Source organism: Lepidochelys olivacea, assembly GCF_965140295.1.
Source record: "Lepidochelys olivacea isolate rLepOli2 genome assembly, chromosome: 26".
Classification (NCBI taxonomy): Eukaryota; Metazoa; Chordata; order Testudines; family Cheloniidae; genus Lepidochelys; species Lepidochelys olivacea.
This window is the reverse complement of record NC_140436.1, coordinates 10927965-10953969: the sequence shown is the minus strand read 5'-3', so window position 1 is coordinate 10953969 and position 26005 is coordinate 10927965. Positions and strand designations below refer to the sequence as shown.

At 44.9% G+C, this 26005-nt stretch overlaps 1 protein-coding gene across 3 annotated transcripts in view; it reads left to right on the top strand.

Annotated features, from left to right (window-relative positions):
* Window positions 1-26005, top strand: part of GFPT1 (glutamine--fructose-6-phosphate transaminase 1) — a 58859-nt gene that overhangs the window by 3311 nt on the left and 29543 nt on the right. For 2 of the 3 annotated variants that reach the window (XM_084615066.1, XM_084615068.1), the window contains exons 1-3: window positions 3008-3114; window positions 21742-21849; window positions 22255-22362. In XM_084615066.1, the coding sequence (XP_084471192.1) occupies window positions 3108-3114; window positions 21742-21849; window positions 22255-22362 (223 nt within the window). In that variant the 5' untranslated portion in view covers window positions 3008-3107. Of the gene's footprint in view, window positions 1-3007; window positions 3115-21741; window positions 21850-22254; window positions 22363-26005 lie in introns of those variants that run through there. The other variant, XM_084615067.1, reaches the window with a different exon arrangement.

Genomic DNA, 26005 nt, shown 5'->3' with positions numbered 1-26005 from the left:
ATGCAATTTACTTGCTATGTATCCTGGGTGTTTACTTTTGTATTTTTCAAGTCAATTTCAACTTAGAGTTGCAAGACTGGTTTTCAAAATCAGCATGGGGTTGTTTATTTTTTTTTCAATAAAACTGTTGTCACTGAGATTTTTTAAATTGTAGGAAATTTCATTTGCTTTTGTACTTGCCAAAAGCTTGCTTTTTCAGAATTTACACATAGGGACACGTTGCCTGTCATTTTCAAGAATGGCTTCTTCAGCTTTTTGCAGTGTAGGGTCTCCATTTACTGCTCTTTAAATAGTTCTTTTGCATAGTATTTGATAGAGACTTTAATTTTTAGATGCATATTGTTTATTCTTTTAGATGTTTAATATTTTGTCACTAGACTGGAGCTCTTCTGCCAGCAATATACGTCTTATTTTCAACTTTATCATTATTTTACAGTGTTATCTAGGGGTTAGAACAGGCGGGACTGACAGTTAGGAGTTCCAGTCACTGTGAATTCAAGCAAATTGCATAATTTTTCAGTACCTTAGTTTAACTGTCTATAAAATGGAGTAATACAAATAATAAATGTCGAGGCTTAATTAATGCTTTGATGAAGCATCACTATTAACACCATCACTGACTTAAAAAAACACATACTCTTCTCTTACTGTCATAGGAGTCCTCCTACCATACTCACCTGCCACTCAGTGTGTTCGGACTTCTCTCATTCCCTGCTGTCTAGTCAAAGTTCCACCCAAGTAAAGGTGGTAAATCGGGCAGTTGGTGTTACAGCTAATTACCAAACCTGAGTTCTAAACTCCAATCCCCAGGGATTTACAATGTGCAAAGTGTGATTGGTTGCTAGGGTTGTGCCTGAGTGCACAAGAAATCTGACTGTGACTTCCGAGCAGTCACATGACTTTGTTGTTTTTTACTCAAGAGTATCAAGTCCTTCATTGAGGATGGGCAGGGCCAGGTAGTCTATGAGGGGGGAGTTAGTTAACGTCTTCAACATGTTATTACTTCTGTCTCTTCTAAACATTCAGCAGTTTCATTTAGGATGAACTGATTGCTCTTATTTCTTTTATGCGTACCCCAGAATGTATTTTACTACTTTCAAATGTTGCTCAATAGGAGGCCCATGATGGCCACAGTAGCAGACTTTTCACGTTGTAACAAGATCCCTACCTACCTTCCAAAACTCTGTTGTCCCCTAACATAGTTACTTATGTGATTTTAGTTTATAGTATAGCATGGCCCTTAGCTGTGTTCTATAATAAAGCAAAAGCTTTGATCAGTCCTGGACTTTAATAATAATCTGACGAACATCCCCGCCCAAATGTCCTGGTCTTGGTCCTTCCTATCCTTGATCATGTGGTGTGTAATATGTCTGAAGTGTTGTCAATCCAAGGTTTTTAGACTATAATTTCTTACGGGCAGGGACTGTATCTTCTTTGGTATTTGTACCGTGCTTTGCTTGGCAAGCTACACAAAGCTTTTCTTCAGCTGACCTGAAAAAAAGCTCTGTGTAGCTTGGAAGCTTGTCTCTTTCACCCACAGAAATTGGTCCAATAAAAGGTATTCCCTCACCCACCTTGTGGTTAAATAATATTCCTTTAGACACCACCTTATTATTAAACTCATTTTTTAGGTTTCATGATTCAGACCCAGAAATTGGATGAGGCCCAATTAATAGCCCGTTACTTCCTCCACACTCTCTGCCCCCATTACCTGGATGTTGGCTGTAACTGAATAGTTCTAGATACCATTAACTTGGGTTTGAACAGAGACTGGGAGTGGCTGGGTCATTACACATATTGAATATATTTCCCCATGTTAAGTATCCTCACACCTTCTTGTCAACTGTCTAAATGGGCAATCTTGACTATCATGACAAAAGTTAATTAATTAGCCTCTTACAATTTGTATGGCAACTTCCACCTTGTCTGTATATATATATCTATCTATCTTCTTACTATATGTTCCATTCTATGCATCTGATGAAGTGGGCTGTAACCCACGAAAGCTTATGCTCTAATACATTTTTCAATCTCTCAGGTGCCACAAGTACTCCTGTTCTTTTTGCGGATACAGGCTAACACGGCTGCTACTCTGAAACCTGAATAGTTTTTGGCTTTTGTGGGGGATACTGATGCTGTTCCCTTGCCATGGAGGGCATGCTTGGGTATAGGTTAGCGTGCCCACCGAGTCACAGGTGCCCCCAAGGCCTGGTTAAAAATACAGCTTTTCTTAGGTGAGGACATGCCGCTCTAGTAGAGTCTAGGAGCAGACTTCTCCCATGCGGCCCTCCGAGCCTTGCCGGAAAGTGCAGAGGGGAGTTCGTAGCAGAGAGGTAGCCCTATTAGTCTGTATCCACAAAAACAAGGAGGAGGTCAGTGACACATTATTTGGGCATAAGCTTTTGTGGGTAAAAAAAACCCCACTTCTTCAGATGCACGAGGGAGTTTGGTCTCCAGTAGGCTGACCAGAGAGCAAGTGTGAAAAATCAGGACAAGGGTTGTGTTGGGGGGTGTCATAGGACCCTCTATAAGAAAAAGCCCCCATGAGGGGGCCTGTCCCTATAAAATGGTCACCCTAGTCTCCAGGCTGGTGCACGGTCAGGGCCAAGTGCGGCCTTTCCAGTGAGGCAGGAAGTGTCCTGAAACCCCACAAACTCATCTCACAGGGGGGAGCCAGCGGCTGGGGTCATGTTTGTTGGGGTTGGGGGGCTGGTCCTACTTTCTGCTGATGCCCCCCCTTTCCTCTTTTCCCCTTGTCCACCCCCACCCCCATTTCCCTTCCCTCCTTCCCTAACCCCTCCCTCCTCTGCTTCCCTTCTCCCTCTCTCCTCCCCCCCACGGCGGATCCGGATCCGAATCCGGATCCGGCCCCGGCCTGCCACGTCCCAGGCGCCACGGCGGAGCTTCGGGCGGGGCCGGCCGGCGGGGCGGGGCGCGGCGCGGGCCGGGCCCAATGGCAGGGAGCGCGGGGAGCCTGCGCCCCCGGCCCCGGCCTGCTCCGCCCCCGGCCTGCTCCGCCCCCGGCCGCGGCCCCGCAGGAAGAGCGGCCCCCGCCGGCCCGCAGAGCCGAGCCGAGCTGAGCCGAGCCGTCCCGTCCCGTAGGCACCATGTGCGGTAGGGACCCCGCCGGGGGAGCGGGCGGCGGGGGGACACGGGGTGTGTGAGGGGAATATACGGGGGGACGCGGGGGCTACACCAGGGGGACGTGGGGAGCAAGGGGTGGGGGCATACGGGGGGACGCGGGGGCTATACCGGGGGGTAAGGGGTGGGGGTATACAGGGGGATATATATGGGGGTGGGGGTGTGGGGGGCATATGGGGGGACGTGGGGGCTATACCAGGGGGACGTGGGGGGCAAGGGGTGGGGGCATACGGGGGGACGCGGGGGCTATACCGGGGGGTAAGGGGTGGGGGTATACAGGGGGATATATATGGGGGTGGGGGTGTGGGGGGCATATGGGGGGACGTGGGGGCTATACCAGGGGGACGTGGGGGGCAAGGGGTGGGGGTTTACAGGGGGGACGTGGGGGGCAAGGGGTGGGGGCATATGGGGGGACGCGGGGGCTATACCAGGGGGACGTGGGGGGCATACGGGGGGACGTAGGGGCTATACTAGGGGGGCGCAGGGGAACATACAGGGGGACGCGGGGGCTATACCAGGGGGACGTGGGGGGCATACGGGGGGACGTAGGGGCTATACTAGGGGGGCGCAGGGGAACATACGGGGGGACGCGGGGGCTATACCAGGGGGACGTGGGGGGCAAGGGGTGGGAGTATACGGGGGGATGTGGGGGCTACACCGGGGGTAAGGGGTGGGGGTATATAGGGGGATATATATGGGGGTGGGGATATACGGGGGAATGTGGGGGCTATACGGGGGGTGTGGGGGTAAGGGGTGGGGAATGTGGTGGACATGGCAGATACTTCGGGGAGCAGTGGGTGGGGGATGTATGGGGAGCTGGGGTGCAGGGTGTGGGGGAACTCGGGGGACATGGGGGATCTAAGGCAAATTCAGGGAGAGCAAAGGTGGGGATTTAGGGGGCAATGAGTAGGGACGGAGGAGTGGGGGGTGGGGATCTGGGGAAGCTAGTAGGAGAGGGGGAAGCATGGAGAGGAGGGGATGAATGATATGGAGAAAGTATTGTGGGCAGGAGTTAGTGATAAGGAGGATAAAGGACGATATAGAGAGTTTAAGGAGTAAATACGGGGGGGGGAGCCCAGAAATGATTAATATAAGATGAACCTGCATGTGGCCAAGAATGTGAGACTTCTTAGGAAGTTGGTGGATAATGATAGTTGGGGGCTCTTAGGGGCAGGGCAGATATACATGATCTTTAAATGAATATGTTACGCGCGCACACACACACTAACTTTTTAAAATCTGGCCCTTTAATGTTTGTGTGCAAGTCTCCTGCTTCAGGGTATATGTTTCCTTTACATGCTTCTTTGTGGTAAAGCATGGGGTAGTGGGAGGAGTCAGGGTTGGCAACTAGATTGTGTGTTTCAGAGTAGCAGTCCTGTTAGTCTGTATCCGCAAAAAGAAAAGGAGGACTTTTGGCACCTTAGAGACTAACAAATTCATTTGACTATAAGCTTTCGTGAGCTACACTTCATCGGATGCATCCGATGAGGTGAGCTGTAGTTCACGAAAGCTTATGCTCAAATAAATTTGTTAGTCTCAAAGGTGCCACAAGTACTCCTTTTCTTTTTGTAGATTGTGTGTGTTTAACTTATCACTCATGCATCCCAGTTCTCCTTGGAGTGGGGAAGGGGTCGTGGCCCTTTGGCAGTTCTTTGTGTCTGAGAGGTATAGGAAATTTCCAGTTAATCCTTGCTGGAAAGAGGTTCCTTACAAGTCTGTTGAAGGGAAATAGAACTAATAGGCAGATCATACCGGCAAATTTTTACCCTCACAATTAAAATAATCACTGGACTGTGTACATTCCCTAGTTGGACTGTGTGTGGCTAATTTCAGTATAAAAATGAAGTTGATGAATGATGCATTGACTAAATGTTCCTCACTTATTTCAAGATTGGGAGACGTGTCCATTATTTTAGAGATGACCGTAAATACATGTACAGTAGTTTCCTCCCAGATCAGAAATTATTTTACCATCTCTAACTTTAAATGACTTTGTATAGCATTTCATGCCAACAGTGCTTTCCCAAAGTATGAAAAGGCTGAGACCTTAAGTATCTAAGCAGTAGTTGCGGAACAACAAGCCCGTGCACAAGAGGACTACATCCTATGGCCATTTGTTGGTTTTGTCGATATCTGACTCAGCGGCAGGTTGCACGAAGGGTGATGCTACTTTTGTCCTCTGTCTTGTCTGGGGCTGTAGGGTGGGATTTTCAAAAGCTAGAAGCGCTGTGAAAGTCAGTGGAACTGAATGCATCCGATGAAGTGAGCTGTGGCTCACGAAAGCTTATGCTCAAATAAATTGGTTAGTCTTTGAGGTGCCACAAGTACTCCTTTTCTTTTAGTGGAACAAGGGTTTTCAAAAGCACCTAAGGCCTGGTCCAGACACACAGTTGCACAGGTTTTAGCTAAAAGTGTGATTTTTTTAAACTGGTGCAAACCCATGGGTGGATTCTCTAGAATAGGTTTGCCACACCGGTTTGCACCAGCTCAGCTAAACTAGTTTCTGTTCAGCTCTGGCGTGTAGACAAGATTCAGGGTGTTTCTACCCTACATTGTAAATCCAGGTCTGTGGGACTGGGCTTATGGACTCAGTGCTTCCGAGTCCACGCTTGAGTGTTTACACCGCATTGTAAACCTGAGTTTACAGTTGCTGGACCTGCGTCTCTCAGCCATGCTAACATGTCCACGCTGCAGCAGATCTTCTGATTAGGGTCTGTGTCTTGGGTTGCGTCCACACGGCAAAACGACAGGCTTTGGATGACTCGGGCTCTGACCCACTCACCTAGAAGGATCCTAGGACCCTGGTTCTGATTGTGTCCTGACCCGAGTCAGACTGATTTGTGTGTGGACAGAACAGGGCTTGAGTCAGAGCCTGGGCTTAGAGTGCAGTAGAGACATACTCTTAGAGTACAAGTCATTCCCTGCACCCCCACCCTCATTTGCTATGGAGCTGTCGAAACTCTTCTCCAGTTGGCCCTGAATGCCAGCCTCCACTGCCCATTTGTTACATTTGAAAACAAAGACCTTCAAGCTTTCTCCCATGCTGTCCTGTAGGCTTGTGATGCGCTTTCCGTAAACATCTGCAAAGCTAGCTCATTATCCACTTTGAAATGCCTCCTCGAAACTCTCCTTGGCCATGATGTCTACAAAACATCGGAGAACAGTTAGGAAGCTGGTGTGCTGATATTACTGCCCTCTATGATGATCGGTGTTGTCTCATTGTTTACTTTTGTTCCCCCATCCGTCTGTATCAATCTCTTGTCTTATACTTTGATTGTAAGTTCCTTGGGGGCATGGATTGTCTTTTTGATCTATGTTCCTATAGTGCCTAGTACAATATGGTCTCGGTCTATACCTATGGCTTCTAGGTGCTATGGTTACAGCCCAGTGCAGATACAAATTTATGTCCACGGAACTGCAGGGCTCTCCCGGGAACCGCAGTGGCGAAAGGAGCAGAATGTGGGGCTGCTGCTTCCAGGAGCCAGCATCCAGCCCTGGACCGACTCCAGACAGGAAACTCGGACAGCTGCGTGGAAGGGCTGGGGTCGGTACAGCCTTGCCAGAGGAGTTGCTGGCGTGGGGCACTGGCTCCTGGGAGCGACAGCCCCATATTCTGCTCCTTTCGCTGCTGTTATCCGCAGATATCCACATCCACTGATATAAATTTGTATCCGTGCAGGGCTCTTGCTATGGTAATATGAATAATAAGTCAATGGGGCTTGTGCTCTTAAGGCACTTAGACACTTTTCAAAATCCCATCTATAATCAGATTTCCCTTATCGATGAGATGATATTTGGGAACATCTTTCTTGCCCTGGCCCCCATAGTTTGGACACAGGAGTAGAAAAAAGTCCCTCTGTTCCAATTTTTCTTTCGTCACATTAGTTTCAGAGTTGCGTCTCTCTGGAGATGGATGCTGTATTTTTTGCTTTTTGGTTTCCACCTTTTAGTTTTTCTACATCTTTATTTTTAAATTAAATCCTGTTATTGAACTAAATTAGCTTTTATATATTTTATATCTGCTTTGCACGCCTTCACAATTTCTTCATTCTGCTTGGGAATAGAGGATTTTGAATTTTTCATGAAGTGTTATCACAAAGGTTGCTATGTAGCTTAGAGGGGGAGTATGAGGGGTATGAAGGGCTGTAGTCAGTAATGTGTGTTCCATCTTACATTATGCTAATTTTGTCTCAAAGTGGAAAGTGGGACAATGCTAAGAATAGAATAGACAATTATTACTATAAATGGCTTGCTGCAAGTATGCTGCTAGTTTTGGTGCAGTGGGAGTCTCTCCCCTGGGAAATCCAGCCTTTGAGATGTGCAGTATTCTGCTATTTATTTTTTAAAATTGTGGTGACCCTGAAAATTCTTTGGGTCAGTGTTTAGTGTGTGCCCTTTGGATCTGGATACCTGCACAAATATTTTCCCCCTGTTTCAATACAAGCAAAACTGTTCCTGGATGCTGGAATGTCTTGTTCAGTAATATGAAAGGTGTCAGAGCTTTGGCAGTACCAGTGTGTTCGCATCTCGTTCCTGGTGAAGCAGAGAGATTTCCTGTCCGAAGAATCGAAAACAGAGTACAAAAGAAGCATTAGCGTAGTTGTGTTTGGGTTATGATGTAATGTAAAAATATAAGCAGAGTAGGATCTTCTCCCTCCCTCGCTGCAAACATTGAAGCAAAGATCGGAGGCAAGCTAGCTTTGAGAAAGCTTTGTTGAATTCCAAAAGAAACAGTTAAATTAGAGATTATCATCATAGCCAGAATTAAAGGTGAGGGACCCTTTGGCTGCAGGGAATGCAAAAAGGTAGAAAATGAAGGTTGTGTGTGTGTGGAGAGAGTGGGGTGCTAAATTACTTGAAACCACTGTATGTTGAATTGGTGTGCTTTTGTGGACAACTCTCCTCTGTTGGATGGAATCTAAACTATTTAGTTGCATGTTCTTGGTCCTGTACTAACAACAGCCGTCGGCTTCTCCTGTTGGTCAAGTGACAGGGGCCTTTGCTTTTGGAGCAGGAGGGCCTGAGTTCTGTTCCTGCTCTGAGTAGAGCTGGTTGGAAATGTCATTGAATCTGAAATTTCTGGTGCCTGGGAAGCCCTGGGAGACCCAGCTTGAGGTGGGGCTCTCAGGACTTTAGGATTCCCAGCTTGTTAGCAAGAAATTTGGAAGCACTGGGAACCCTGGCTCTAGCCAGGGCTCTTTGTGTCTAGCCTCCAGTCCTGCAGGCTGGAAATCTTTGCGGGGAGGGAGAGGGCTCCGAGCTTTCAAGCTTACTGACACAGAGCTGGGAGCCTGAAGGTTCTGGGGCAGGTTTCCAGTGTCTGTGGATCTGTAACAGCTCTGGGACAGGAACCCCAGTGTTTCCAGACTCTTGAGCCAGCTTTCTCCCCAAGCTACCTGCTTGCGAGTTGGCTAGTCTGAATAGCTAGCTGCCCTGGGAGACTGAGGGCTTTGGATAGTCTTTGTGGAGGTGCTGCCCCTGGGAACTTGGGTAGGTCCTGAGTAAAACTGACATCCTGTGTTTCAGCCAGCTCTAGTTCGGAGGGGTAATGTTATTCAGCATAGCAATATCTGTAAAGTTCTACAGGGCCCCTGATTTATTGTAAAAATTGTGGCTAGCTAAAAATACAACCTGAAAGAACTGAGAACATTTATCTACTTTAGTGTCTCGCCTGTGATTTCTTAAACTAGTTTAATTCACTAAATGGTTTAGAACGGGGCGGGCAAACTCTTTGGCCTGACGGCCACATCAGGTTTCCGAAATTGTATGGAGGGCCGGTTAGGGGAGGCTGTGCCTCCCCAAACAGCCAGGTGTGGCCAAGCCACCTCCCCCTATCTGGCCCCCCCTGCTTCTCACACCTGAGTACCTGCCCCATCCAACCCCCCCATTCCCTGACCGCCCCCAGACCTCCCGCCCCTGACTGCCCCCCAAAGCCCCATCGAACCCCCCCTCCTTCTTGACTGCCCCCCTTGAACCCTGCCCCCATTCAACCCCCCTGTTCCCTGCCCTCCGACTGCCCCAACCCCTATCCACACACCTGCCCCGCTATCCAACCCCTCCTGCCCCCTTACCATGCTGCCTGGAGCACCGGTGGCTCAGGGTGCTGCAGCCGCGCCGTCCAGAGCACCAGGACAGGCAGCTGCACCGCCCGGCTGGAGCCAGCCACGCCACCGTGCAGCACAGAGCACCGGGTCAGGCCGCGGCTCTGCAGCTGCATTGCCCGGCAAGAGCTCGCAGCCGTGCCACCCAGAGCACAGTGAGCTGAGGCTTTGGGAGAGGGGGAAAATCAGGGGAGGGGCCGGGGGCTTAGGGGCCAGGCAGGAGGGTCCCGCAGGCTGTAGTTTGCCCACCTATGGTTTAGAAGGCATGCTTATATTAGGAGGATGTAAATAAGAACCTAAATAGATCATAACAGTTGCTGTTAACTTTACATTCACCCTATTAGCTCTGCTCTCTTGGCAATAGTGGTCCTGAAATCTGAATGCATGGATGACTTAAAGTTCAAATACCTTAAGGCAAGTATCAGAGTAACAGCCGTGTTAGTTTGTATTCGCAAAAAGAAAAGGAGGACTTGTGGCACCTTAGAGACTAACCAATTTATTTGAGCATAAGCTTTCGTGAGCTACAGCTCACTTCATCGGATGCATGCAATGGAAAATACAGTGGGGAGATTTATATACACAGAGAACATGGAACAATGGGTGATACCATACACACTATAATGAGAGTGATCAGGTAAAGTGAGCTATCACCAGCAGGAGAGTGGGGGGGGGGGGAAGGGCTCTCTTTGTATTGATAATCAAGATGGGCCATTTCCAGCAGTTAACAAGAATGTCTGATGAAGGGAAGGGGGTGGGGGGGGGGGAATAAACATGGGGAAATAGGTTTCAGAGTAACAGCCGTGTTAGTCTGTATTCGCAAAAAGAAAAGGAGGACTTGTGGCACCTTAGAGACTAACCAATTTATTTGAGCATAAGCTTTCGTGAGCTACAGCTCACTTCATCGGATGCATACTGTGGAAACTGCAGAAGACATTATATACACAGAGACCATGAAACAATACCTCCTCCCACCCCACTCTCCTGCTGGTAATAGCTTATCTAAAAAAAGGAGTACTTGTGGCACCTTAGAGACTAACCAATTTATTTGAGCATAAGCTTTCCTGAGCTACAGCTCACTTCATCGGATGCATACTTAAGGCAAGTACTTTATCAGGAAATCTGAACCTGTTTGGTTGCACCCATAGCAAATGATCCAGCCTTTGTAATGCTATTGCCTTCTTGCCTGGGGCAAGTAAGATTTATTTTTGTTCGTTTCTTTGTTTTTGTTAAGGGCAAATATAATATTTTATTCATCACAATCATCATGGCAAGGGGCAGATGTGTGGATTTGGTGGTTGGGCTGGTAAGGTTTGGTTATACAAGGCTTCTGTAATGCAGTACTCACAGGGCAAATCAGTTTGCTGGCTGTAATCCGGATGGATGAAGTGAGTCTGTGGTGTGGATGCCCTTAACCAGTTCAGACTGACCTCAGAAATAGTTTGAAAACAGGTTTTGTAAAATGATCTGGCCTAATAGTCTGTAAATAATCAAACCAGTAAAATACTATAGCGGGACTTTTTTTTTTTAAAGGCTGAATAATTTTAGGTCTAATATTGTTTGTAGTTATTCAGGATGTAATCTATCTGATGATTGCTGCAAGCGTCAGGAAGGAGGGTTTTTTTTTTCATCCCATTAACACCATTGCACAACTAGTTAGGTGCTTTTCTCTGAGGCATTAGCTTATGGCAACTACTTGAGGTAGGATGCTAGATTTGATGGAACAATAATATCCTTTAATTTGGAAAAATCGTGTCTTTCATATATAAGGACACTTACATGTATTTGGGCAGTAAAGAAGCCATCTGGTGCACAAGTATTGTTCCTCCACAAAATGGATGTTTTTCCTGCTCGCTTTCTTAGGTACTTTGAAAAGCCGATGATGTAAAAGTAAGCTAACTATCCTATCTGTAGGCTGCAGCCATAATAACAATCACCTGCTCATTTCTGCCCATCAGTTGAGTATCGCTGCACAGACTTAGCATCTTCTCGTCACTCAGTGGTTCACAGAGTTTTCCAGTTGAAATCAGCAGGTAAATGACAGGGATCCAATCCTGCAGGATGTTGAGCCCCCGCTACTCCCGGTGGAGTACATAGAAATTCGGGGTGATTGGCATCTCACAGAATTGTGCATTGGTTAAAGAAACATAGAAATATAGGGCTGGAAGGGATGTCAAGAAACCATCAAGTCCATCTCCCTGTGCTGAGGTAGGATTAAGTTATACCTACCTTATGTACTACTTTCTTTTGGTGCCTAGGTTTCGTGGTTAATATTAGAACATGTTTTGGCGTTTGGTTTCTCCATCAGTTTCATTTGTAGAGAAGTCCTTGCTTCCCTCCCCTCTCCCAGTTTGTAAGGTGTTTTTATTTAACCAGAAAAGGAGCACTTGTGACACCTTAGAGACTAACAAATTTATTTGAGCATAAGCTTTCGTGAGTTAGTGAGCTGTAGCTCACGAAAGGTTATGCTCAAATAAATTGGTTAGTCTCTAAGGTGCCACAAGTCCTCCTTTTCTTTTTGCGAATACAGACTAACACAGCTGCTACTCTGAAACCTTTATTTAACCAGGTGTGTGTGTGTGTGTGTGTGTGTGATCTAATTTAGGCCCTGTTATTGCAACAAATTCTGCACAGACAGAGCTCGTTCCAAGATCAAGACCTTAATCATTATCATTAGGACAAAGGAGTCCTTTAGTGTTAGTGCATGGATGAACTAGTAGGATAGTAGGAATTACTCTAAAAATATAACAGGTTTCAGAGTAGCAGCCGTGTTAGTCTGTATTCGCAAAAAGAAAAGGAGGACTTGTGGCACCTTAGAGACTAACCAATTTATTTGAGCATAAGCTTTCGTGAGCTACAGCTGATGAAGTGAGCTGTAGCTCAGGAAAGCTTATGCTCAGATAAATTGGTTCGTCTCTAAGGTGCCACAGGTACTCCTTTTCTTTTTTCTAAAAATATAAGGCAACCTTACAGCATGGTACAAATACACAGTAAATTAACATTGCCTAAGAGCAGGGGTCTCAAACTCAATTTACCTTAGGGTCAGTGCCAGTCCTCAAATCCTCCCAGCAGGCCAGTAATGTCACTCCTGCTGCCCAGAACTGCCCTCCCCTCCACAGCTCCCCCACCTACCTAAGGCTCTGGGAGTTTGGGTCGGGGAGGAGGACTGGGGTAGGGGATTGGGGTGCAGGCTCTGGGAGGCAGTTTGGGTGCAGAAGAGGTGAGAGGTTGGGCTCGGGGAGGGACTTTGGGTGGGAGATGGGGTCTGGGGTGCAGGCTCTGGGATGGAATTTGGGTGCTTGGTGCAGGCTCGGTGCAGGGGGGAGGGGTGCAGGCTCTGGGAGGGAGTTTGGGGGCAGGAGGGTGAGTATGGGAAAGGGGTGGGGGTGCAGGCTCTGGGAGGGAGTGTAGGCGTAGGAGGGGGTGCGGGGAGGGGGTGCAGGCTCTGGGAGGGAGTTTGGGGGCAGGAGGGTGAGTATGGGAAAGGGGTGGGGGTGCAGGCTCTGGGAGGGAGTGTAGGCGTAGGAGGGGGTGCGGGGAGGGGGTGCAGGCTCTGGGAGGGAGTTTGGGGGCGGGAGGGGTGTGTGGGAAAGGGTTTGGGGCGCAGGCTCTGGGAGGGGGTCGGGCGGTGTGGCGCTTACGTGGGGCTCCAAGGTGGGGTGGGCCGGGGGGGGCCTCCGTGCACTGCTGCCCCCAGGCACTGCCCCCACAGCTTTCCACTGGCTGCAGGGGCGCTCGGGGCAGGAGCAGCGCGCAGAGGCACAGCCCTGCCACGCCGTGGGGCTGGCAGATGCTGCTCAGCTCCGCCGTGCTGCCGGGGCCCCGGGCCATTATAAATCGCTAGTGCGGGGGCAGGGGGAGGGGCAGCAAGGCAGAGACCTGGTCTCAAAACTGCTGGAGCCCCACGGGCCATACTGGGGAGGTTTGCAGGCCGCAGATGGGCCGCAAGTTTGAGACCCCTGCCTTAGAGCTTATGTACACACGAAGTCATTCAAGAACAGTTGTTCCTGAATAACTCCATGTGTTGACGCTCTTATTGTAGAACAAGAGTGCCTTGTTCCTGTTTAGCTTAACCCAAGTGAGTTAAGTCCTGTTCCAGAATAACTTCTTGTGTAGACAGTCCCTAAATACTGTGATTACTTGCAGTAGCAATAATGGTTTACATTGTGAGCTGTCTGAGGCAGGGACATTTCATTTTGTGTTTGTACAAGTGCTTAGCATGTTGCTGCTGCTATTAGAAATAAATAAAGCTTCTGTTGGATCTCAGCCCGTTAAGCTTCACAGCAGCCGTTTTGTAGACTAAGTTTACCCATCACAGAGAAATCAAGTGACTCGCTCAAGGTCATGCAGTGCTAAGCAAGGCATAGAACTCAAAAGTCCCTTGCTCTAACTGCTGGTCAGTAGTAGGAGACTGAATTCTCTGGTAACGGCTCTGCAGTAAATAATTTGTTCCAACGTCCTCTCAGTCAAATTTCTTTTATTTCAGAACAAATGTGGATTCAGTTTATGAGACTAGATTTCGAAGGGCTTGTTTACAATGGCAATTTACAGCGCTACAACTTCCTCGCTCAGGGATGTGACCCCCCCCCCCCCGAGTGCAGCAAGTTTCAGTGCTATAAAGCACCAGTGTAGCTAGAAAGCATCCAGTGCCCCAGCGCTGGATCCGCGCCCCTCGTAGAGGTGGTTTTTTTAGAGCACTGCGAGATCTACCTTGATAGTAATCCTAGCCAGAAATTAGTCCCTTTCCTAATACTTTTTTTTGGTTGAAAATTGCAGTACTATCATAGTAATTGCCTAGGAAGAAATTATACATACGTTAATCAGGCTTAATTGTTTTTTATTGCTTTATGATGCTGGAGTCACCTACTTATTAATGCTAGTGATCATCTCAGGAAATCATGTAGATGCATTTTTAATGTGCCTGCAAGGATCTGTTGGAAAAATACCTGGAAGATGCTACCTTAAGGAATGGTGTGAAGTTGGATGATTTTATTTTTTAATCCCAGTGTTCTTGGCAGTGTTCTTTTTGATTATGAATAGGAGGAGGAAAAGAGGTTGGTTTCAGGCAACATAATTTGTCATTCTGAATTGAATGCAATGATTAACTCCCTTGTGATGTTTCATTCTTGTTTCCTTGTTGCACCATAGTTTGTCCTGTCAGAGTGAGCTAATGATCTCAAAAGAAGTCTGTTTGTATGATACCCTTGCCAACACAGCCTAGCCATTAATAATGCCAACAGCTACGGCGTGCACTGACACAGATGTTGCAGTGTATAGTTAGGTGGGTGCCACAAAGAAGCATTTCTCTGTCTCAGGACTGGAGTACTAGAAACCTGTACTAAGCGCATGTCTAGCAGAGAAAGGTCTAACAAGATGCAAATGCTAGAAGTTGAAGCTAGATCATTTCAGACAGGAAATAAGGCGTATGTTTTTCACACTGAGAGTAATTAGAACAATTTACCAAGGATCATGGTGGAGTCTCCATGATTGACCATTTTTAAATGAAGATTGGATTTTTTTAAAACAAGATATGTATGCTCTAAGAATGATTTTGGGGGAGATCTCTGCCCTGTGACCTAAACTTGCATGGTCACAATGGTCCCCTCTAGCCATTGGAATATATAAATCAGTGCAGTTTGCTTGGCAAGTCCCTAGGGGACACTGGGAGCCCCAAAAGTTGAGAGTTTCAAGGCTTCCAGGCTCTTGGCTCCCCAGCCTGGCTCCAGGGTAGAACCAGCAGGAAACCAGGCAGGTAGGGTGGAACCTGTCTGGTTTCCCTTGGAATTGCTTGGAAATTGACATGTCCCCGGGGAATCTTTAGATTTCAACAAAATTAGCATTTTCTGACAAAAGAATACACTCCTTTCCAACCAGCTCCACCCATAACACTCCAAACAGTTGTTATCTTTTTATCTGCTTGAATGGGGGTGGGGGAAACTGACCATCAGAGAGTGGGAAAGTCACTACTGGGGCTTTGCTTTTGTGAAAGTGGCATGCTTCTGGTACTTAATAACCTGCGCTCGAGTTGTATAATAGAAGTGGCAGCATTTTGGTGCTGATTGAAATGATCTCTTTGTTCAGTTTACAAGTAAAAAGATGTTCTTTTCCCCAGCTGCCGGCCCAAGACTTGACGCTGGGCTCAGAGAGAGAGAAATGGCTTGTCTTCATCTCACTCGTTATCACCAGAAACAAAGGTTCTGCAGGTCAAATTATTCTTTCAGATATGGCTGTACGGCCTCATTGTCTTCAAAGTGTGTTTTTAGTTATACCAATGTAATGGCATTCCTTTCCCTGGGTTTGCACAGGTATAACTGAAGTTGTGATCTGAAGACAGTGAGGTTGCATAAGTACACCTGGGGGCATAAATTGATCTGCAGAACCTGGTGGTTAGGGGGGGAAAAACCTTTCCGTTGCAAATGGAGCAAATCTGATAGAGAAACCAGTTGAAACAACAAACACAGAATTCCATTCTGATTCTTTTTTAATCAGTCACCATGCAGAACTATGTTTAAAAACAAAAAAAGACACAGAACCTAAATCTTGCTAGAAACCCCTTTTAAAAATATTACAAGAATAAATCTCAAACGAAAATATTTTTTACGTTTCGATTGGTGTCTTCCCTTGCAGTGCTGTGAACCAAAGGTTCACTGTGTTAGTGCATGGAAACCAGAAAGTAAAAGACTAGAAACTTATTCCAAACAAAAGTGAAATTGAAAAGTCTATTTTTTATTGTTAATACATCACTCAGCATGGACAAACAGCATAGATGGTGAGAGGATTTTTCAGATATTTAGTTTTTTAACCACTAGTTTTGCTCATAACATAGGTAAGGAAATTTATTTTTTACCCGGTATATCATATTTTTAAAGTGATTAATCAGTCTGTGCTGCCTTTGTATTTGTATTGCATTACCGTTCCACCTTCCCCTCTCTCAGAAGGGTTTTGAAACCCGTTTCTCCTGCTTTTCCTCTGCCGTGCTTAGTTTTAGAAATTTTGGTTTACTATGAAGATCTCCATTATCCTCCCAAGCGGGATAGAGCTAAAGGCTGAAGCCAACCGGAACTGAATCTTTGTCTCCTCCTCTTCCTTTCGGAACATGTCTTCAATTTCTTGACCTATTCTGTATTCGTTGTAATGACTGCCTTTTCTGTCACTGACCGTTCTGATTCGCGAACTCTACATTTCTGGTGCCGAGAGCGATCTTCCTTCTCAACCTTTTCCTCTGCCTCTTGTGACATTTTTAGCCTTGGATCCAAATTTCTTCTTTGCTGACCTCCTGAGTGAGCTGTTTGGTGTTTTTAGAACATTCGTACATTTTTAGTGCTCAAGACAAGTGCCAGATTGACAGCTTTACAGATGAAAGTTTCCTTTTAGCTACAGAACAAATAGAAAATAGGCAGCGATGTGTCTCAAGCCTATTCCAGATGAACCATCTCTAAGTGGGGGAGGATAGTTTGGTCTTGATGCTCATTCAGTTCTTGGCATCTTGTTAAGAGTGCTGTAGCAGTTGTGATTCTGTGGTGTAGATACCTGTCCACTAGAAACTGGACAGAGACCATGAGACCACCAACTCATTTTGCATATGAATGGAAACTAAACAGTCATTATATAGTAATTTTCAGTTTCTACTGATTTAGGCTGTCTCTCTGACCTGGGGAGATTTGGGAAGCCAAAAGAGTTTGAATTATCTGATCTCCACATTCTATGTTCTGCAAATTTCTTTTCCCCTCTGCACCCTTTGGTCTTCAGAATCTCTCTCCCTAGCTTGGGAAGAGAATTAGAAGCATTTCATATCAGAATAATAGAATATCAGGGTTGGAAGGGACTTGAGGAGGTCATCTAGTCCAACCCCCTGCTCGAAGCAGGACCGATCCTTAAATAAATCATCCCAGCCAGGGCTTTGTCAAGCCTGACCTTAAAAACCTCTAAGGAAGGAGATTCCACTACTTCCCGAGGTAACCCATTCCAGTGTTTCACCACCCTCTTAGTGAAAAAGTTTTTCCTAATATCCAACCTAAACCTCTCCCACTGTAACTTGAGACTATTGCTCCTTGTTCTGTCATCTGCCACCACTGAGAACAGCCGAGCTCCATCCTCTTTGGAACCCCCTTTCAGGTAGTTGAAAGCAGCTATCAAATCCCGCCTCATTTTTCTCTTCCGCAGACTTAACAATCCCAGTTCTCTCAGCCTCTCTCATAAGTCATGTACTCCAGCCCCCTAATCATTTTTGTTGCCCTCCGCTGGACTCTTTCCAATTTTTCCACATGCTTCTTGTAGAGTGGGGCCCCGAACTGGACACCAATGTCGAATACAGGGGAATGATCATCTCTGCCTCCGTACACTAGTGCTTTCTCAGCGGCAGCCGCCTGAAATGGCCTAGGATTACATGCGGCTTTTTAGGAGTTTACTAAAGTAAGGCGTCGTTGTCCAGCCTTACAAGTGTACTGATTAGCAATAACAAAGGAAGGCCATGTTTACACTGCAGCCGCACAGTGAAGGCGCTGCAGCTGAGCCACTGTAGTGTGGATGCTTCCCTTATCAATGGAAGGGGTTTTTCCGTTAATCCGTGTCTCCGAAAGGTGGTAGGTAGGCTGATGAAAGATTTATCCTTCTGCCAGCTTAGCTGCTTCTCCACCAGGGGTTAGCCCGACCTGACTGTGGCACTGAGGGTATGAAATTTGTGTCAGCCCTGATCGGTGTAGCTAGGTTGACCTGAGTGTTAGGGGTAGACTAGGCCAAAGCAACTGTGATCTGAGTAGCGCTGGTGATCGTAAGACTGGAAATTATTTAAAGGTTTTTAGGAGGCCCGAATGTAGTTGAAATGTGCTATCCTTCAGCCTCAGTGTCTTGAGATGGCAACTTTCTGCAGTCTGTTGAGTTGCAGAGAGGGGCGTGGTTGTGTGCTTGAGGAATGCAGTTCTGGAAATATAAGAAACTAAACATATTTAATTAGCAGACAGTAAAATTCTAAGCCAAATGGGTGGGATGGGATTGGAAGAGGGTCAGGAAGGGATCCTTAAAATGAAATGTTTCGAACTGCAGGAGAGAGAGTTATCTAACTGCAGATATGATTGCTTGCAATGTCTATACTGTTGGCTTGCAAGGCTTGTGGAAAGCCCATCCCTACTCACTCAGCGGCTACAGGAAGCTTCCCGGGCCGCACCCCATCCCAGCTGGCAGCCCCAGAGTGGAATTTACAAGAATCGTGTTCAGAATGTTCTGAGCAAAATCGTGAAACTGACTGGACTGTTGTAAATTGCACTCTCCTGCTCTGAACACTGAAGGCACCCCTACAGGTGGGGTGATGTGTCGAGTACAGACACTGCAGGCCCAGCTAGCTCTGGTATAAATAGCGCTGTAGACAGTGAGGCATGGCTTAGGGGGGTAGCGTGCCCTGCACACCTGAACCCTAGGGTATGTACCCTACGCAGCTCTGTTTGCACCCAAGCGCTGCCTCCCGTCGTGGTTTTCAGCAGTGTAATGTCCCACTGCCAGAGCCTTTCCCTGTCCCTGTGAAAGGCTCCAGCAGCTTCCAGCTGTCTCCCCGCTGACTGAGCTTTTCCTCACCATAGTGAAAGGCTCTGGCAGCGGGGAGCTGCCTCCCCCTGCCAGAGTATCACTGTGTGGCTACACATCGCAGTGATAAGTATGGACACAGCCTGGTTTTCACTGCAGCATGTAGCTACATGTACCCAACATGCGGCCTCAAGCGTAGACAAGATCCGAGTAGCCACAGAGGCATTCAAGTGGTCAGGGAAGAGGGGTGCAAGCGGGAAGCTGCTGCTTCTTTCCGAGTAGCTTGAAGGGATTGAGTAAAAAAGAAGAGGACCCTCTCTTCATCCAGGTTTTTCCACAACCGAGAGGGGATGAGGAGGAAATAGAGGTGCTTTACTTGCCGCAGCAGAAGAAGAAGAGAGAAGCTCCCTTCTCTTTGGTCATTTTCACTCCTCAGTTTGGAACTGAGGCCCTGGAAATGAGAAGACAAAGCTTCCCTTGCATGCCATCAGCTTGGGGATGGAAAGCTCCAAACTCATCTAACACCCACAAACTGAGCTCTATATCTGTCATAAATATAAAGGGAAGGGTAAACCCCTTTGAAATCCTTCCTGGCCAGGGGAAAGCTCCTCTCACCTGTAAAGGGTTAAGAAGCTAAAGGTAACCTCGCTGGCACCTGACCAAAATGACCAATGAGGAGACAAGATACTTTCAAAAGCTGGGAGGAGGGAGAGAAACAAAGGGTCTGTGTCTGTCTATATGCTGGTCTTTGTCGGGGATAGACCAGGAATGGAGTCTTAGAACTTTTAGTAAGTAATCTAGCTAGGTATGTGTTAGATTATGATTTCTTTAAATGGCTGAGAAAAGAATTGTGCTGAATAGAATAACTATTTCTGTCTGTGTATCTTTTTTGTAACTTAAGGTTTTGACTAGAGGGGTTCTCTATGTTTTTTAATCTAATTACCCTGTAAGATATCTACCATCCTGATTTTACAGGGGGGATTTCTTCATTTCTATTTACTTCTGTTTTTATTAAAAGTCGTCTTGTAAGAAACTGAATGCTTTTTCATTGTTCTCAGATCCAAGGGTTTGGGTCTGTGGTCACCTATGCAAATTGGTGAGGCTTTTTATCCAACATTTCCCAGGAAAGGGGGGGTGCAAGTGTTGGGAGGATTGTTCATTGTTCTTAAGTTCCAAGGGTCTGGGTCTGTAGTCACCTAGGCAAATTGGGGAGGCTTTTTACCAAACCTTGTCCAGGAAGTGGGGTGCAAGGTTTTGGGAAGTATTTTGGGGGGAAGGACACATCCAAACAGCTCTTCCCCAGTAACCAGTATTAGTTTGGTGGTGGTAGCGGCCAGTCCAAGGACAACGGGTGGAATATTTTGTACCTTGGGGAAGTTTTGACCTAAGCTGGTAAAGATAAGCTTAGGAGGTTTTTCATGCAGGTCCCCACATCTGTACCCTAGAGTTCAGAGTGGGGGAGGAACCTTGACAATATCAAAGAAGAAAGGATTGGCGGAAGGGCATCGGGGTCTAGGTCTAGGGTACAGTACTACCTTGATGCAAGTCCCCCATATCTGCTTGTCTGCCTCAGGGAAATAGGTACCTGGTAAACATTTCAAGGCTTTGTAACATGAGATTCGGTACATCTGTAAACCTAGAATTCTCTGCTTATACTGCTCAGTATAAAAAAGAAAACGATTAGAGGGTTTAGAATGATCTAGGATAATGTCAGTAACACAAGCTGTTGAAGGGCATGATCTTGCAGATGCTTACTTATGTGACTAGTCCTTATGTATATAAGTAGACCTATAGTCTTTGAGGTCTCCTTGCATGCGTAAAGACTACTTACCTGAGTATGGATGAGGAAGATGGAGACATATTGATTAAAAATATAGCCTACTTTTTCTAAAGTGAATTTGGAGTGCCCTTCTTTGAGTGATCTTAAAAATAACCAAATTTTTGACAATAATTGAGCATCCATTTTCTGAAAAACCCTCTAAGGTGTCTCATGTGGGGAACTCAAAATCACTAGTCTCTTTTGGAAGTTTACACTGTGTATGGGTGTAGGTGTATGTTTTAAATTTTCAAACTTGTTGCACTTTTATACTTACTGATGTCTTTTCTTTGTTAAAATGGTGGGGCAAGGTGAAGGAATAGTTTCTAGAACCAATGATCTTCATCCCAATAAATGTCATCATGGGTTGCTGCTTTATCGCAGTAGCAAATGGAATCTTTCTGAAAAAGATCCAAATAATTAAATTTTCATTATAGAGCTAAGTACTTAGGTAGGCCTCCATCACCATAGTATGTGAGTGCCTGCCACGTGTTTAAAAATAGAAGTAACAATTTCTCTTTCTTCCTTTCCAGCCTAAAGGGGAAATAACTTGATTCATTTGTAAGGATTTTAGCGTGTGTGAGTGAATGGGTGTGTTGCCTATCTGTCTGTGTGCAGAACTCCATTGAGGGGAAGCTGTGTTGAATAAATAAGTTCTGCATGTGGGTCCCAGTTTAGGGAAAAAAATCCTATTCAGAACAGTGCTTAAGTATGTGCTTAAATTAAGCATTTGCTTAAACAGTTTCCTGAATCTGAACTTAAGTTCTGAAATAGCTCAGCCGTGGTGGTACTGTCTTAGGGCAGTGAGTTCCATAGTTCATGTGAAAGTTCAGTCCCCAACTCAACCAAGCTTCTCTCTACTGGTTGACTGCTTTGTTCAGTTGGTTTTAGTGCCATGTAAATAGTGGGGCTAAGGGTTTAGTCTTGGCTTCCCAAGTCAACACTGTCGCTGCCCTTAGAGAACTTGGAATAGGTGTGGAAAGGATAAGAATTTAATGGTACTTTCCTGCAAGAGAATTGTAATGTACATTGGCAAGGGTTCACTTCAGCATGGCAAATCTTGCACCTTATCCTTTGTGCCCATGGAAATCCAACACAACAGTCTGTCATTTGGTGATTTATCATCAAGTTAAATGGACCACTCTTAAAATATAACTTTCTTTTCTATAGGCATCTTTGCTTACCTAAACTACCATGTTCCCCGGACAAGACGGGAGATCCTGGAGACCCTTATCAAAGGGCTTCAGAGATTGGAGTACAGAGGATATGATTCTGCAGGTAGGTCATTCGATAAAGTAACAATTCTTTTTGTTTTATACTGCAAATTGCCATTTTACCGGTATGCTTATTAGACAGGTGGTCACAAATAAGTCTTTGCTTTCTGCTGCGCTTTCCCGTTTTCAGGAAATTAAAACAGACAGTTCTACATTGTTGCACCAGAATACGTAAAACTTTTTGAGCAGTAATTGCAGATTTACATAAAAATATTCTCAACGCCTTTCATTCAGGAATTGGAGTGTGCCTTTTAATATAACAAGGGGTTATTTAGTCTTAATCTAAGGGATTTTGTACCATTATTCCTGAAGTTTGTCCCTCAGTTTTCTTGAATATGAAACACAGATGGTGCAACATAAGTTTCTGTGCTTCACAATTTGTTGGTTGTGTTTTGTGGGAAACCGTTAGGTGTGGGAATCGATGGAGGAAATGACAAAGACTGGGAGGCTAATGCCGGCAAAATCCAACTGATCAAAAAGAAAGGGAAAGTGAAGGCTCTGGATGAAGAGATTAACAGTATGTATTACACTTTACCTCTTCCCCTTTCCAAAAATATCCTGCGATTCTTTACACGTTAAGTGTAATCTCATGTATATGGATCAATATATTATGTATATTGAGATCTTATGTATCGTGTATATTCTGTCCTTAGTATTGTTTGGGCGACATAATTTCTGAACAAGGAAGTCTTTGATCTGTCAAGTAAAACCATCAGCTAACTGTAGGCATGCCGCTATACTCACAATGGTACAGTGCTGTTTTACGTGGGAGAAAAATGTCTTTAATAGTGGAAGATGTAACTGAAAAAGTATTGATGAACATTTTAGGGTTTTTTCTAGGGCAAGGGAGTTTAAATATTCTTTAAGGGTTTGTTCATCAGAGAATCTGAAATTCACAAATTTGACTGATTATTTTGAATTAATGTCTGTGTTGTATCTATTAAGTGGAAATTTTCAGATCAGTACAGTTTAAGGCCCAAATCCAGCAAAGTACTTAAGCACATGCTTAACTTCACACTAGGGCTGTCAAGCGATTAAAAAAATTAATTGTGATTAATCATATGATTAAAAAATAATAGACTACTATTTATATAAATATTTTTGGATGTTTTCCACATTTTCAAATATATTGATTTCAGCTGCAACACAGGATACGAAGTGTACAGTGCTCACTTTATATTTATTTTTAGTATAAATATTTGCAATGTAAAAATAAAAGAATTAGCATTTTTCAGTTCACTTAATACAAGTACTGAAGTGCAAGCTCTCTATAATGAAAGTTGAACTTACAAATGTAGAATTATGTACAAAAAAATCTGCATTCAAAAATGTAAAACTTTAGAGCCTTCAAGTCCACTCAGTCCTACTTCTTGTAAAGCCAATCGCTCAGACAAAGAAGTTTGTTAACATTTGCAGGTGATAATGCTGCCCACTTCTTGTTGACAACATCACCTGAAAGTGAGAACAGGCATTCTCATGGCACTGATGTACCCAGTGTTACAAGATATTTACCTGCCAGCATAGGCACCGACTCCGTGGGTGCTCCGGGGCTGGAGCACCCACAGGGAAAAATTGGTGGGTGCTCTGCACCCAGCGGCAGCTCCCCACCCTGCCTCAGCTCTCCTCCTCCCCTGAGCGCGCCGTCCCCACTTCTCCTCCCAGCACTTGCCGCCGCGAAACAAGCTGTGGGAGGGAGAGGGGAGGAGCGGGAAGGCGTTGCGCTCAGGGGAAGAGGCGGGGCTGGGGCAGGGATTTGGGGAAGGAGTCCAATAGGGACATGGAGAGGGTGGGGTTGGGGTGGGGACTTCGGGGAAGGGGTTGGAAAGGCAGCGGGGCAGAAGGGGGCGGGAGGGCACGAGCACCCACTGACGCCAGACGAAGTTGGTGCCTATGCCTGCTAGATGCACTAAAGATTCATACGTCCCTGCATGCTTCAACCACCATTCCAGAGGACATGCATCCACTCTGATGATAGGTTCTTCTCAGTAACGAACCAAAGGAGTGCAGACCAATGCATGTTCATTTTCATCATCTGAGTCAGATGCCACCAGCAGAAGGTTGATTTTCTTTTTTGGTGGTTCAGGTTCTGTGATTTTTCACATCAGTGTATTGCTCTTTTAAGACTTCTGAAAGCATGCTCCACACCTCATCTCTCTCAGATTTTGGAAGGCACTTAAATTTTGGGTCAAATGCTGTAGCTATCTTTAGAAATCTCACATTGGTATCTTCTTTGCATTTTGTGAAATCTACAGTGAAAGTGTTCTTAAAATGAACAACATGCTGGGTCATTATCTGAGATTGCTATAACAAGAAATATATGTCAGAATGGGGGTAAAAGACAGAGCAGGAGACATACAATTCTCCCCCAAGGAGTTCAGTCACAAATGTAATGAACGCATTATTTCTTCAGTAAGCATCATCGGCATGGAAGCATGTCTTCTGGAATGGTGGCCAAAGCATGAAGGGGCATGCAAATGTTTAACATATCTGGCACATAAATACCTTGCAATGCCGGCTACAAAAGTGCCATGCGAACATCTGTTTTCACTTTCAGATGACGTAAATAAGAAGTAGGCCGCATTGTCTCCTGTAAATGTAAACAAACTTGTTTCTCTTAGTGATTGGCTGAACAAGAAGTAGGACTGAGTGGATTTGTAGGCTCTAAAGTTTTAAATTGTTTTGTTTTTGAGTGCAATTATCTAACAAACAAAAATCTACATTTGTAAGTTGCACTTTCACGATAAAGAGATTGCACTATGGTACTTGTATGAGGTGAATTGAAAAATACTATTTCTTATGTCATTTTTACAGTGCAAATATTTGTAATAAAAATAATATAAAGTGAGTACCGTACACTTTGTAGTCTGTGTTGTAATTGAAATCAATATATTTGAAAATGTAGAAAAACATCCAAAATATTTAATAAATTTCAATTGGCATTCTATTGTTTAACAGTGTGAATAAAACTGCGATTAATTGCGATTAATTTTTTTGAGTTAATCGCGTGAGTTAACTGCAATTAATCAACAGCCCTATTTCACATCTAAGAGCAGTCCCATTTAATTCACTAGGATTCACAAGTGCTTGTAAATGTTTGCTGGATTGTGGCCCATTTAGCTTGGTAAATTTAAAATGAAGTTCTCAAAATAAGGAACAACCTTTTAGGAAGGGAATTAACTGTACATTGATTTCTCATCCAAATAAAGCAAAATAGTGAAAATAATATTACAACATTAATAAGAATCCATCTATATATGGATATATTTTATTTCAGTTCTAAAAAATAAGCTCCCTCCTCCCCTGCAAGCAGGAAGAAATCATCCACTAGGACATTTTGAATTTAGCCTTAATTTTTTTTTTCTTTTTAAAATATAAGTGCATTTACCAATTGACTGAGTTCCTGAATAACCTAAATATCTTATAGTGCAAACCCTAGTTTTATCTTGCGCAATAGATGGGCTAAGGAATTGGTTAAGAAAAAATACTAATATACTTGTAAGTGGAACTGTCAAATTGATGAGAAAGCATGAAGTGAGGTATTCTGCTCTCTGTTTCTAAGCTCTTTATATGTCCTGGATAGAGTCCGATTTTGAATTAGTCAAATCTCTGCAGGAAACAAAACTGCAAACAATTGTTTTGTGTAAAGTATGGGTAAGCACTGCATGAACTTGAAGGTATCTGCCACCATAGTTGATGGTTGTCTGTTTCTAGTTAATATCCTGATTTTCAGGTGTTAGTAACTTCAGTTACAGCATATTTATTTAACTTAAAGGATTCTCATATATGAAATTTACAAGAAACTGATTCTATAGCCTTTTAATGTAATTTTACCATTACTAAGATAAACTCAAGTCTCTAGTAAAACGTCATTGATCCAAATGAAATGCATGGACCTGACCTTAGTTCAGCTAAGACCAAAGTCTAAATAAAGAAGGTTATACTGTATATATTCAATAAAAAAGAAAGACAGTGGAATAATGGTAAGATTTAAGCACTTGTGGTAAAATGATGATCTCCAACTAAAAACGACTTAGAAAAACTATATTGTGGTCTATGAAAAGCTATTCAGAGAGACAGAAAAGGTAATCTCTGAACAGAAGGATGAACTTCTACCAAGAGAAGATTAATTTGATACTTTCCAGGCACTAAATTGTTACTGT